This window comes from Leptodactylus fuscus, chromosome 7, assembly GCF_031893055.1.
Source record: "Leptodactylus fuscus isolate aLepFus1 chromosome 7, aLepFus1.hap2, whole genome shotgun sequence".
Lineage (NCBI taxonomy): Eukaryota > Metazoa > Chordata > Amphibia > Anura > Leptodactylidae > Leptodactylus > Leptodactylus fuscus.
In genome coordinates, this window is record NC_134271.1 from 61,680,345 (window position 1) to 61,694,009 (window position 13,665).

Consider the following 13,665-nt stretch of genomic DNA (forward strand, 5'->3'; position numbering starts at 1 on the left):
TTGCAAGGTGCATGAGAAAGAGTTCCAGACATGGAAACTGGGGAATCCAGAAAGAAATTGTAAAAAATTCCAACATCAAAAACCAAAAATCTTGCACGAGGAAGGGAGGTTTTCTCCTGAAACGCGTAGGTTTTTGTACCACAGCTGGTGGACCTACTGATGTTTTAACTTGCCATTAAAGGTTATGTGTTATTTATTTTGGTGCTGTAATTTTTTACAATTTCTCTCTCTATTAGGGGGCGTTCACACTACCGTCTGTGTCCGACAGGTAGTGTCCGCTCCTAGTGTCCGTTCAAAATCTGGCATGGACATTAGGAGCGGACACTAGCTGTGTCTGTGACACCTGTCATTTATTTAAATGGCGATCGGGTGCGTTCTTTTGCACTCCGTGCCCTTCCTTCACTGTCCGCATGTAAAGATGTCCGACTTTTCAATAAATGACAGGTGTCATGGACACAGCTAGTGTCCGCTCCTAATGTCCGTGAGAGATTTTGAACGGACACTAGGAGCGGACACTACCTGTCGGACACAGACGGTAGTGTGAACGCTCCCTTAGAGATGAGTGAATATACTCGATCGAATACCTCGGCCGCATAGCTCCGGTGGGAGGGGCAGTAAAAATTCAAAGCCCTGGAAGTGTTTTTGCACCGGGAGCTATGCGGCCGAGGTATTCAATCTGGTATATTCGCTCATCTCTACTCTCTATACAATCATACCTTTATGGAAATGTCTATATAACACTCTTTGTGGCCCAAGAAGTGTGAAAAAGATGTAGGCCTCAACTTCCCGCTTCATGATATCAGTGGTCCACTTGGTGTCAGGTAGGGAGTGTCATGGTGAGGCAACTTTTACCATTCATAAAAGTGAGTGTAAAATATAAAAAACAAAAAAAAACTTTGCAAGTCTTCAGTAGGTGATACCTTTTTTGAAAAGTCACTTTGCCTACTGCTTAGTAGTATAAGGAAAATGTTTGTTCTCATACCGTGTTAGCCAGTGGGTAGGAAATATAAAAAACAAAAAACTTGATAGTCTTCAGTAGTTGATACCTTTTTAATGGCTAACTGGAGCCTAGAGTTCTTAGGCCATTAAAAAGGTATCAACTACTGAAGACTATCAAGTTTCTTGTTTTTTTCATACTGCTTATTAGCGATGCTGCATACCAAGAAACAAATGTAATGTTAATAGAATAATAGAGTGTACTGTAATAGAGTAAACGCGGGTACATAAGCTTTGTATAGTCCTGTGACAATGTATACGTCATATGCAAATATACACGTCTGTAAGAGCCTCACAAGGAACAAGATGCCTGCATAAACATGGCGTCCGCCCCAGGACAAAAGAGCACTTCCGGTATGCAGTGCAACCTGGGAGTGGTGTCTCCGGAAGTAGTGGGAGGCAGCGGCAGTTGTGGTTCCGGCCGGTGTGTGAGAGTCATTGTAACCGGGGAAGATGCCGGAGCTGGCGGTAGATAAGGTTGTGGTTCACCCGCTGGTGTTACTCAGTGTGGTGGATCATTTCAACAGGTGAGTCCCGCTCGCTTCACTGAAAGCTGCTGAGTCACCGGCGGGCAAGGCCTTCATTGCTAGCCCCGGCTTCAGCTGATGGAGCTAGGCCTGCAGCCACACGGTGACAGGGCACTTTATTTGGCAGCTCCCATTCATGTCGTGTACTATGTCAGGACTGGACGTGCATGTAACAGACATGGATGTTAGACTGCAGACTCAGGACCTGAGGTCTGGTGGGCATGCTGGCACTAGTAGTTCCACAACAGTAGACCCAGAAAGAGCCTGAGGCCGGGGGTAGATATCAGTGGTAGTTTCTGCTACACAGCTTGTAGCCGGCCACAGCCAGAACTGAACAGGCGACTGATGTCTTCTAGACTTCAAATTCATTATTTTTTCTTTTTGCCTCATTCCTCATGCTTGTATGACACGTGAATTGAGTCCATCACATATACAAGGTCTATGGTCTGGAGATCAAGGCTGGCCTGTTTCTCCAGGTGCACCAGGCTTATGTAGTAGCTGCCATCTATCTCCATAATTTGGCTTTACATGGCAGATTTCGGACGGCTGTGATGTGACCACATGACTAATGATGGGATCTTCAAAATGAACAATTCCTTCATCAACACTAACAACTAAACTTCTTGGCTGAGGATCACAATCACAATTTTTTATAAAAAAAATGGGTACTATTCCGTTATCGGGCCAGCAGCAGCGCAGTTCAGCAGCAGCTTTCGGGACAGCAGTTCAGCAGCGGGAATTACAATGACATCCGAGGACTGCTGGCCCGATGCTTGTGCCCAGTAACCAGTACATCGATGACCCCCCTCCCCCATCCTTCTCCTCCTGCCAGTGCTGCCCCCCAGCTCTCCTTACATCTTCCCCGTACCCTCTCCCCGCCACACGACTAGGCCTCACCTCAGCGCTAGTACCGAGACCGAAAGGAAAGACACCGGGGCTCAATCCAGGCCCTGACAAGAAACACGCCGACTATAGGAACGGTGAGCTACAGCGAGCCGGAGGGACAAACTTTCTGCAGCGTCCGGCGGCTATCTAGTAGCATTCATTGCTCAAGATTTACGGTGAGGCCTATTACAGGGAGAGGGTACGGGGCAGATGTAAGAAGAGCTGGGGGGCAGCACTGGAAGGAAGAGGAGGATGAGGGCATCGATCGATGTACTGCCTACTACACACAAGCACGGCCTCTATCATCGGGCCAGCATCGGCTTAGTCATGTGGCGGGGAGAGGGTACGGGGTAGATGTAAGGAGAGCTGGGGGGCAGCACTGGAAGGAGGAGGAGATGGAGGGGGGGTCATTGATGTACTGGCTACTGGGCACAAGCATCGGGCCAGCAGTCCTCGGATGTCATTGTAATTCCCGCTGCTGAACTGAACTGCTGTCCCGAAAGCTGGTGCTGAAATGCGCTGCTGCTGGCCCGATAACGGAATAGTACCTTTTGAAGCCCAATTTGTCTTTCAAAACATCAGCCCTTTTTACAATTTTATAGGAAAAACAAAAAAGTTATGGCTTTTGGGAAGGCTTAGCAATAAATGAGTCCAATGGCCGGTCCTACAAGTGACTGACTGAATGTGTGAACGTGGCATCACTGATTGAGCTCAATTACTCCTTAGCATAGAAAGAACAGAGAAATAAGTAGATACATGACAAGTTATACTGAATCTTTCCCCACAAAACTATACATCCATTTTCTCATCTCCTACTCCCTGTGTTCTGATGGTGACAGGTTTCCATTAAGTCTGGTGCGCTTCCCAATTGTGTTTTAATACCTCTAATTAATTAGTAGAATTGATTTGTCTCTAAAATATATCCTCACGTGTAGGACTGGGCCATTGTGACCTAAACTAAAATTGCAATTAAGTTGTGTATTTTACATTGATTACAATAGGTGATTATTTACACCAAGCCCTTTCTACATAGTGTGTTGAGCAAACCATATGATATTCGCTGGACGGTTTTGTTACTGATCCCTGGCGTCAATAGGATGAAATACCAGCAACAGATCCCACAGGAAGTAACACTTTTTTTTTTTTGCTCACCTCCCCATGGGCCTCCATTAAATATTTTCTAGGGTCTTAAGAAACCCCTCAGTATAATAGCAGTTCCAATTTGGATGTTTTTAGGCTGAACAAAAACTGTAGGCAAATGCTTACTAATGATGTAATAAATGAACTGAATAACAGACCTGCACAAAGTCATGTCAATTATCTGGAATGCTGGTGGGTTTGTTATTGTTCTATCAATTTTGCAGCCCTACTTACATGTCATCTGTCCTGTAGTCATTTTCTATTTGCATTTTTCATCCACAGAATTGGAAAAGTTGGAAACCAGAAGCGAGTGGTCGGTGTCCTTTTAGGATCTTGGCACAAGAAGGTCTTAGATGTATCTAACAGCTTTGCAGGTAATAAGTCTCCTCTTGCTCCATCTTTTTCTTTTAATAGACCTTCAGTCATTGGCCTGTTCCTGAGACATAACTAAACGTATTATCTTTTCCCTAAGTTCCATTTGATGAAGATGATAAAGATGACTCTGTCTGGTTTCTGGACCACGACTACCTCGAGAATATGTATGGCATGTTCAAAAAAGTAAATGGTGAGTTGTGCTATTCAGAGTGCAGTATCGCATGTCTTCAGCCTAGTGCACGTCATCATCTATGTAATATTTCTCTCCTCCAGCTCGAGAGAGAATAGTTGGCTGGTACCACACCGGACCCAAGCTGCATAAGAACGACATTGCAATCAATGAGCTGATGAAAAGATACTGTCCAAACTCGGTAAGTTTTTTTTTTTTGTTCTGTTTTGTTTGCTTTTTTTTTCCAACACTACGTTTGGTGCATAGGCTCAGGAGTGGAATACAAAATAAAAGCTGCTCTGTTATGGACAATAATAATAATAATAAATTTTATTTATATAACGCCAACGTATTCCGCAGCGCTGTACAATTTTGACATCTATGACCATTTTGCGTTTTGATTCTTTCCTCATCCAGAAGTAGTCCCTATAGCATCTATTCATCCTCAGAACCTTTGAGCAGTGAACATTTATCATTCGACTAGAAGAAGGAAGTGATTGGGGCAGATTTATGAAGACTGACATTATCAATGCATCTTCATAACTCCATAGCTGTTGGTGGGTGCATTTCATTTATGACAAGGCACAATCTCCAAAATGATGCGCACACTGCCAGACGGTGCACTGAAATTAATGCCAGCTTATAGCTGGTGTACATTTCCCACTTCATTTACACCAGATGTCTGACCTAGATGTTGATAAATCTGAGCGAGCCAATGGCCCAATGTACCCTTGAAACACCTCCTTTCTGTGGAAGTGGTAAAGGGGTTGCAAAATTTAAATTACAAGAAAAAAAAGTATGCTTTTACACCAGGAATCTTGTGTAAAAGCGATAATAACTATGGCCTGGCCCATGGTGTTTTTCACAGAGGAGAGCCCTGTATGTATAAGACAGAACAGCAGGCCACTATAAGCCATTCAGAGACAAGTGTGCAGACATGGCTCCCAAAAGATCAAGGCTCGACAGGCGTTGAATAAGCTGGATCCATGGTGATCACTGTGCCAGCTTCTAATTCAAAGTGTGCGGGTGATATAAGACCTTAAAGGGGTTGTCCGGGGAGTTTTAATTTACCTATCTGGTCCCGGGGATTCTGATGATGGACACGGGGGTTCCGGCAATGTCACAACTCCCAGGTCCTGTTGCCTAAGGGAGCCTTCACACGATGTAACGCTGCGCTCATTCTGATCGTAAAAACACGTTCAGAATGAGCGCGTAAAAAGCAGCTCCCATTGACTTGAATGGGAGCCGGCATACGTGCGCTCTCCGTTGAAATCAATGGGCTGCTTTTTTCCCCTATGCCTTCAATGTATTACGCGTGTAATACATTGAAAGCAATAGGGGAAAAAGCCTCCCATTGATTTCAATGGGGAGCGCACGTATGCCGGCTCCCATTCAAGGCAATGGGAGCTGCTTTTTACGCGCTCATTCTGAACGTGTTTTTACAATCAGAATGAGCGCAGCGTTACATCGTGTGAAGGCTCCCTAAGGCAGCATTTGACCCTCTCCTCTCTTTGGTGAGCAGGACAGAGCGAAGTGGCTCGGTTCAAGGTGGAGCGTGCCTCTCACATTGCATCCACACTTTACCATCTCTGCATCCAATAAAGAGACCGCTCTAGGGGCAGTACATTAGCCCTGGAGTACTCTGTAAACTCTCTGTGAACCCTACAAAGTACACACAGGGCTGCATTTATAGTGAGCTGTTCTAAGTGTTAGTGGGTGTGAAAGATTTACAGGTGTAAACCTATGAACTATTCAAGCATAATAAATATGGGGAACAGCAGGGGCACTGTCCAGGGGATCATCACAAGTATTCTCCCTATTGCTAGTTATGACAATCCCCTTGATGGCATACACCAGTGGCTAGAGTAGGAAACTTTTCAGTATCCTACAGAATCCTGAGTGATTCCATAGCAGCATCAGGAGCACAGACTGGTGGCCTATACGGTCAGTCAGCAGAGACTGTGCCATCTGCCGAAGCAAGAAGCAAGATCAGGCATAGTGCTGGAAGGTGAGCAGGGATAGGAATGGGATGCCCTTTTAAGTACTTGCTGTCTTTCCTCTACTTCATGATCAGACAATAAAGGTGTTATCTGAGAATTGTTAAAATCCCAGAGGAGACTGTGGAAGGTGTAACATAAAAAAGAAACCACCTATTCTGACATTTCGGTGTCTGCCACTGCTGCCCGTTCGGGTGCACGCTTTGCCTTCACAACCAGAATTCCTGCACTGCATTTGATAGGTGTCAGTGGTGGCTGAAAAGGACCCGGTGACATCACTCACATTTGTAACTGGGTGCACACCTGAGGCCACTGATGGGTCTCAGTGGTCAAGTGTAGCGCAAGGCTTCTGGTGGGAAAGGTAAGGCATGTGCCTAAATGGATAGTGGCGGTTGACACCAGAGCGCCAGGTACAAATGAGTATGACTTCTTTTTTTTAGGTTACCCTTTCCCTGGCCATCTCTAAGATTTGTCCAATTTGTAGAGAGCCACTTTAAAACTCCTTTACCCAGGCCAACCAAGCAGCACGTGTTTCTCAGAACATTTGTACCCTATTATTACTGCAAGTTTGCGGCATTGAAATACAGCAGATCATTGTAGCACATTGCTCTGTTTACAAGTGGAGATGAGCTGCTGACAATCTAGAATCTTTTAGGTTACATAAATGGTGCAGTTGCCCTACAAATCACCAATTTTCCCATTTGGTGGGTGATTGTAAATTTGCACAGGACCATTATTGGGAATGACCATTTCTGGAAACTGTAGTTCCCAATAATTGGGCTGATGATTTCTTTGGGACAAGGGGCCTTTACTGAATGATCTTTTTATGTCTAGGTTCTTGTGATCATCGATGTGAAACCAAAAGACCTGGGTCTTCCCACTGAAGCATATATCTCCGTGGAGGAAGTTCATGATGTAAGTATCTTGAAATATGTCCTAATGTTACTTTATCAGCGGTAGTTTGTAGGCACAGCCTTCACCATACAGTATGTGCAGAATTCTAAATGTACTTTAGAATACTTTACTCTTTAAGGGTCCATTCACACGGAGTAACGCGAGGCGTTTTTTGTGCTTATTTTGTGCATATTTTTACGGCCGTAAAAAGACGTTTCCATTGAGTTCTATAGTAAAATACGCCTGCATTTTTACGTCCGTAAAATAACGGACGTAAAAATACAGGCGTATTTTACTATAGAACTCAATGGAAACGTCTTTTTACGGCCGTAAAAATAAGCACAAAATTAGCACAAAAAACGCCTCGCATTACTCCGTGTGAATGGACCCTTAGAGATGTTATTTTGAAGATATTTTCCAAATGTTTTATACTGCTGACCTATAATTAGGATAGGTTATCGATATAAGAACAGTAAGATTGACACCCCAAACCAGCTTTGCCTTTTGCATTTGATGTCAGTGGGAAGGGGAAGCATAGATCGAAAAAGAAGGATGAACAGAACACTTATTTTTTTTCAATGTTGCCAAGGATTTCTACGGCTGGTTCGGCTGCAGTGTCTGTGGCATCAGACTTCCTTCTGATTAAGCCCATTCATCTGGCTTGGCTTTGTGCCACAGGGAGCCAAAGGCCCGGAAAATGAAGTGCTTTTCATTTTCTGCCATGCGCACTCATGGTTAGACCAAGTAGACAGCCTTGGGGTCCTTCCTAGGTCCACAGGTGTGACTGCACAGAAGTTTCCCCATCACGGATTCTGTTCCTGGGAAAGCCATTTGAAGGAGGGAGCCCCATGTGATCATACTGTGGTTACTCGACAGCAGCAATGAATGGACTGAATTCCAGGATCAGAACTTTCTCTGTTCTCAGCTATTAGAGCAGGAACTAGACTGTTATCACCCACTTAATGTGTCCATGATGATAGTTGCTTAACACTTGTCTCTTTAGAGATAAAAAATTAAATAAAAACATTAGTACATTGTCCCGTGACATTTTTCCCCAGCATTTTTCCTTGTGACTATGTATGACTTTTACTACTCTTTCTAATATTGTGTATTACTCCATTAGGATGGAACTCCAACCTCAAAGACATTTGAACATGTTACCAGTGAAATTGGAGCTGAGGAGGCAGAAGAAGTTGGAGTGGAGCACTTGTTACGGTAACTTTCAAGAGTACTAAATGGGTTTCCAGGAATTTGGTTATGTCTGGCATATCTTTAGGATAGGCCATTAATATCTGATCATGGGGCGGCCAACAATCGGCTCCTGATCCGTTCAGCAGTATGGGGTGTAGCTTCTGAGGCCCTTACTATACAAAAACACAGAGCCTGAAGTAGTTGGCTTTGTGACTGTATAATGGCTGGGCACTTCCACTTCTGACTTCAATGGCTGCAAAATAAGATTGTATGCTTGTATGCCATGGTCTTCTGTATTCACAGCGCTATTACATGGTAGTTTAATTAGCATGTTTTATATAAGGTGAAGGTTGTGGAACAAAGCAGCATTGTCTACCTGCAATATGCACTGGGGAAGATACTGGCGCAAATGTCAAAAGAACCTTCCCCTTGATAAAGGACAAAGTAATGCCCTTTTGGCCTTCATCTTATTTCTGCACCTCCAATATATCTATTTTCAGCTGTATGGAATAGTACTGTATGTATGGGGCAATAATGACCTAAATCACAAGTAATCAAGCCCTTTACGGCAATTACGTTTACTGGTGACTTAAATAGTCATGCCCCTTTTAAACTACATCCTTTTACAGTATGATTAACGATGGGCGAACTCTGTGAGATTTGTCCAGACCGAAACTGCTGCTATTATACTCTAGGGTCTCTTCAGGAGTGGAGTGCCAGGGGAGGTGAAGAAACATAAAAAACAGTGAATCTTACCGCAACTCCCTGCTGCCTACTTTTTTTGTTTTTTTCCTCACCTTCCCTGGGCCTCCACTTATACAGACCCCAGAGAATAATAATAGCATTTTCATTTCAGTACGAAACAGCAAATATTGAAATAACTAAACTAAAATAACTTTTGACCAAAAGCACATCAGTTATCCTGGAATAAATTTCCTGCAGATGTGGTTGGGAAATCTACAGTAAGTGAATTTACACAAGCCTGGGATAAACACTATCCTAATATTAAATGGTACCAATAGAAGGGCAGACTAGGCAGACAAATACATGATCTATCATCAATCTTCTATATGATGTATATGCTAGGAAATCCATTACATGTGTAAATTGCAGACCACTAAAAACCTCACTGGGAGGCCACACAGCACCATATGGTTGAGGGGGAAAAAAAAAAAAAATATGAAAATGCTTCAAGTTTTCATTCGGTTTCCTCATCAGTTTTTTGTTGAAAACCAAAAAGCTATGTATGGGCATACCTTTAAAAGCTGACTGCTGTCTTCCTTGACTTGATATGGCATTATGATATTTTTCTGTGTTCCTACAGAGACATCAAAGACACTACAGTGGGGACCTTGTCACAGCGCATCACAAATCAGGTACATGGGCTGAAAGGACTGAACTCCAAACTGCTGGACATCAGGAGTTACCTAGAAAAAGTGTCTAGCGGCAAACTACCCATCAACCACCAGATCATCTACCAACTCCAGGATGTCTTCAACCTGCTGCCAGACGTAAACCTACAAGAATTTGTCAAAGCCTTCTACCTAAAGACTAATGACCAGATGCTGGTGGTGTATCTGGCCTCGCTCATCCGCTCAGTGGTCGCCCTTCACAATCTGATCAACAACAAGATCGCCAACAGAGATGCTGAGAAGAAGGAAGGGCAGGAGAAGGAGGAGAGCAAGAAGGAAAGAAAAGATGACAAAGAGAAAGAAAAGACCGATGCAAAGAAAGAGGAGAAGAAGGAAAAGAAATGAGATATCACTGTTAGTATTTTTATTTGTATGTATGCTGGTGGTTGAATAGTCTAATAAAAATAACATACTGCTGACCCAGCTTTCCTGTTCATACTGAGGAAGGGTTATAGAACCCACTTGACCTTGATTTAATCACGTGATTCCATGTACGGGCCCTCTTCAGTATATAGTGGGATTCTGTAACCTGCAGCAGTTTATAGTTTGCAGATGTCATTACATTAGCTCTGCCTGATACTCAGTGGGATGTTAGACACTATAAATATAGCTTGTTGGAGATGACACTGGATGGACCCAGCCTTTGTGATCTATTCACTGATGTATGCCTACAGCACATAATATTGTATATTACAAAGGGGTACAGACCTTTTCAATAAGCTTTATTTATAAAGTCTCAGAACTTTTTGTAGTTTAAGTTTGAGCGTTCTGTAAATCAAGGTAAATTCAGGTCACTTGGAGGCAGTGTGGCTGTAATGTCATTTCTTGAAAAAAAAAAAAAAAAATCATTAAAATTTCTTGTTTATAATCTTTGTATGTATTATATTTCATGGGAGGTCTTAATGCAATGTCATGGAAGATGGCATAGCCATCTTTTATCACCATTCATTGCTATGATGGAACAAAAAACTAAGGCATGGGTTCCCCAAAGCATATCTTACCAGACCTATACCAAACTTTTCTCAGACAGGAGTGGAAATGTTTTAAGGGGTTCTCCTCTGGTAATAAGGTTTTCTTGTGTTGCAATGTCACAGTTGACCACTAGATGTCAGTCTATACGAAGTCACATTTGTCAAGTTCATACTTTCAATTCATTCCTTTTATGAGACTACAGAGTATGTACAACCCTGATGAGAACCAGATGTGGCGCTTACAATGTCCTGTAAGTAGTAACACAGTAGTATTGGCTAGATAAGAAGACCTGCTTCCTAGTTTAAACGAAACAAAAGTGCTGTAATCCTCCAAGAATAAAGTACAATTTAACTGTTTGCTTACTATTTCACTTTTTTTTGCTGCCTATGCAAGGAAATATCAAGCTGAGCCCTCTAAAGTGAGTCTTCCTTTGTAGTAGAACTCCATTTAACTTACATGGTCAAGGCAATCACAAATAATTAACTCGTCCCCTAATGGTAGATTTTAAGATCTATTTTCTTAACCAGACAACCCCTTTAAGGCTAAGGCCCTACTGGATGGAAAAGCAGCGCTAAAGCGCTGCGGGAAGAACCGCGGTGTGAACACATTGCGGTTCTTCCTACAGCACTTTCAACAGAAAGTTCAGAGTTTTCCTCTTCAGACTTTGTTACAATTATATCTATAGGAAAGCCGCCGGCATTTCCGTAGATATAATTGGCATGCTGAGATTTTCAAAACTGCGACGGTTTTGCAAATCGCAGCGTGTCTGCGCTGCAATTTTTTTTTCTGCAAAGTGGGCATGGGATTCACATGAATCCCATCCACTTTGCAAATACTGTAAAATGCTGCGATTTTTACCGCGGCGTTTCCGCTGCTGCCAAATCGCGGCGTTTGTGGTCAGTGAGGCCCTGGCCTAAAAGTCATACATTTCTCTCCCTAAGGGTATGTTCACACATCAGTATGCCATCCGTCCGTTTGAATTCAGTTTGATGCACATACTGATTGTATACTGACACCTTTCTATCCTATTAGCAAACACTGTCAGTCCCCTAGAGGACAGATAAGAGGATTAAAAACAAGGTAGAGATAAGGAAATTTATTGTATGTCCTTATCTCTACTCTGTTACAATTGCTACTTTTAATCCCCTTATCTGTCCTCTAGGGGACTGACAGTGTTTGCCATCAGCATAAAAAGGTGTCAGTATACAATCAGTATGTGCATCAGTCCGTTTTTAGTCTCAAACTGAATTCAAACGGACTGATGGCATACTGATGTGTGAACATATCCTAAGAGAGGTGATTACCTGAATTACTTTCTAGCTTCTAACCAGTCTATTCATATTGGAAAGGAAATTGCTCTGCATGTATAGTGTTCCTGGTGAGTTAATCTGAGAACACAGCAGCAGTGTAAGGCCTTATTCCCACAACAATGAAAAATGTCTATTTTTGCAACGTTGGTCACATGACCGTTTTGAGAACACAGATTTCAACGTGGCTGTTCACGTGTCCGTTTTAAACGGCTGAAATTCACATGCTCTACCCTTATCCATTTTAACAGACCGCCAGACTGCGGATTCATTTTCAGCTGATGTAAAACAAATTGACGTCTGTTTAAAATCAGATCAGTGGATTGAGTCAAAAAATTGGTCAAAGACCAATGAAATTCATATTTTCTTTTTCACTGACTGTTGAAAACTGATGCAAAGCTGACACAATATGTTGACTATGTATATGCACAATGTTAAACTTAATAAAAACAGAATTCAAAACAAAGTTGGCTCTCGGCCATCAAAAAAGCAACAGATACAAGAAAAAAACGGACAGGTACGGCTATTAGATCCATCAAAAGCTTCACGCTGGTGTGCTAAGGCCTAAAGTGGGGATAGAGAAGTAGCCTGAGCCACTGAAGGTTTTTTTTAAATATATAAATAAAAACTAATACTAGGTTCACACGTGTTCAGGTTTCCGGTTGGGGGGGGGGGGGTGTCTGCTTGGAACCCAGCCTTAGGCTGAGGCCCCATGTTGCGGAAAAGCAGATTTTTTTGTTGCAGATTTTTTCATCCAAAGCCAGGAGTGGATTGAGTAAAAGGTTGAAGTATAAGTGTATATTTTCACGTCCTTTTGTAGCCACTCCTGGCTTTGGCTCAAAAAACAAAATCTGCAAGAAAAAAAGCTGCGTTGCTGCAACGTGGGGCCTCACCCTTACAGGGTTTGTGCCCTTATGTACACTTCTACTCTGTCCTGTGGATTACTGGGTGCCTGAACCCAGGTCCATCAGTGATCAGGAGGACAGGGGACCAAAGGTTCCCCTGAAGCCTCCTTGTAAATGGAGCACCAGTGCGCTTATGTTACCGATGCTCCTTTCACTTCTCTGGGGGTGCCGACACTGTAATCTATATCAGCGCCTGCTGGGTTTAGGGAATAAGCATTCACAACAGAACAAGCTGCCGTACACATTAGATCTTGGATAGCTGTGATGCAGCAGTTTAGTTTAAAATAAAAAATGCAGTGAGTGCGCAAACTGACTTCTGATCGGCCAGTCATTCCAAGCACTGGTATTTTTGGCCAGCAGAAATATCCATGGCTGAATTATGTTTGGCAGACTACAGTATGTTGTCTATCATGAATGGATATTCACAGAATTTTCATGGTTAATCACTGGCTGAAACAGGCCATTTTGTCTGACAGAGGTCTGATGTGTATGGCCAGCTTTATACCATAGCTTCACATCTTTTCAGTAATTGATCTTGCTACCGATTCTATCCCAATTCGATTACATAGCTATTCGTATTACACAAGGCATACAGATGGTTAACTGCAGTCAAGCTTCATGTAGGCAGCATGGAAAATAAGCATTGGCAGCTCATCTGAACATAAGGGGGTATTGTATTTAAATAGGGACTGTCCAAAAATAAGCAGCGTCTCGGCCAGGCCCAGTGAGTGAGGACTGCAGAGAGTATTCACTCCGTGCTGTACTGTGGCAGGAACAAGACATTTACACTACCTGCAATTTGTAGCTTTTCTGAATGAGTAGCTGCCAGGAAAAAGTGGAAATAGACCTGGTGCTAAACAACGCAGTCCACAACCGGTGCAAGCTCCAAGCATAG

At 43.0% G+C, this 13,665-nt stretch overlaps 2 protein-coding genes across 2 annotated transcripts in view; one reads left to right on the forward strand and one right to left on the reverse strand.

Moving 5' to 3' along the window:
* Window positions 1–13,665, reverse strand: part of NFAT5 (nuclear factor of activated T cells 5) — a 380,479-nt gene that overhangs the window by 196,398 nt on the left and 170,416 nt on the right. The window lies entirely within an intron of this gene.
* On the forward strand, window positions 1,385–10,454 carry PSMD7 (proteasome 26S subunit, non-ATPase 7). The gene is made up of 7 exons (XM_075281994.1): window positions 1,385–1,523; window positions 3,831–3,922; window positions 4,021–4,113; window positions 4,197–4,294; window positions 6,924–7,004; window positions 8,107–8,198; window positions 9,499–10,454. The coding sequence occupies exons 1-7, from the start codon at window positions 1,450–1,452 to the stop codon at window positions 9,929–9,931; spliced, it is 963 nt and encodes a 320-aa protein (XP_075138095.1). The 5' UTR covers window positions 1,385–1,449; the 3' UTR covers window positions 9,932–10,454.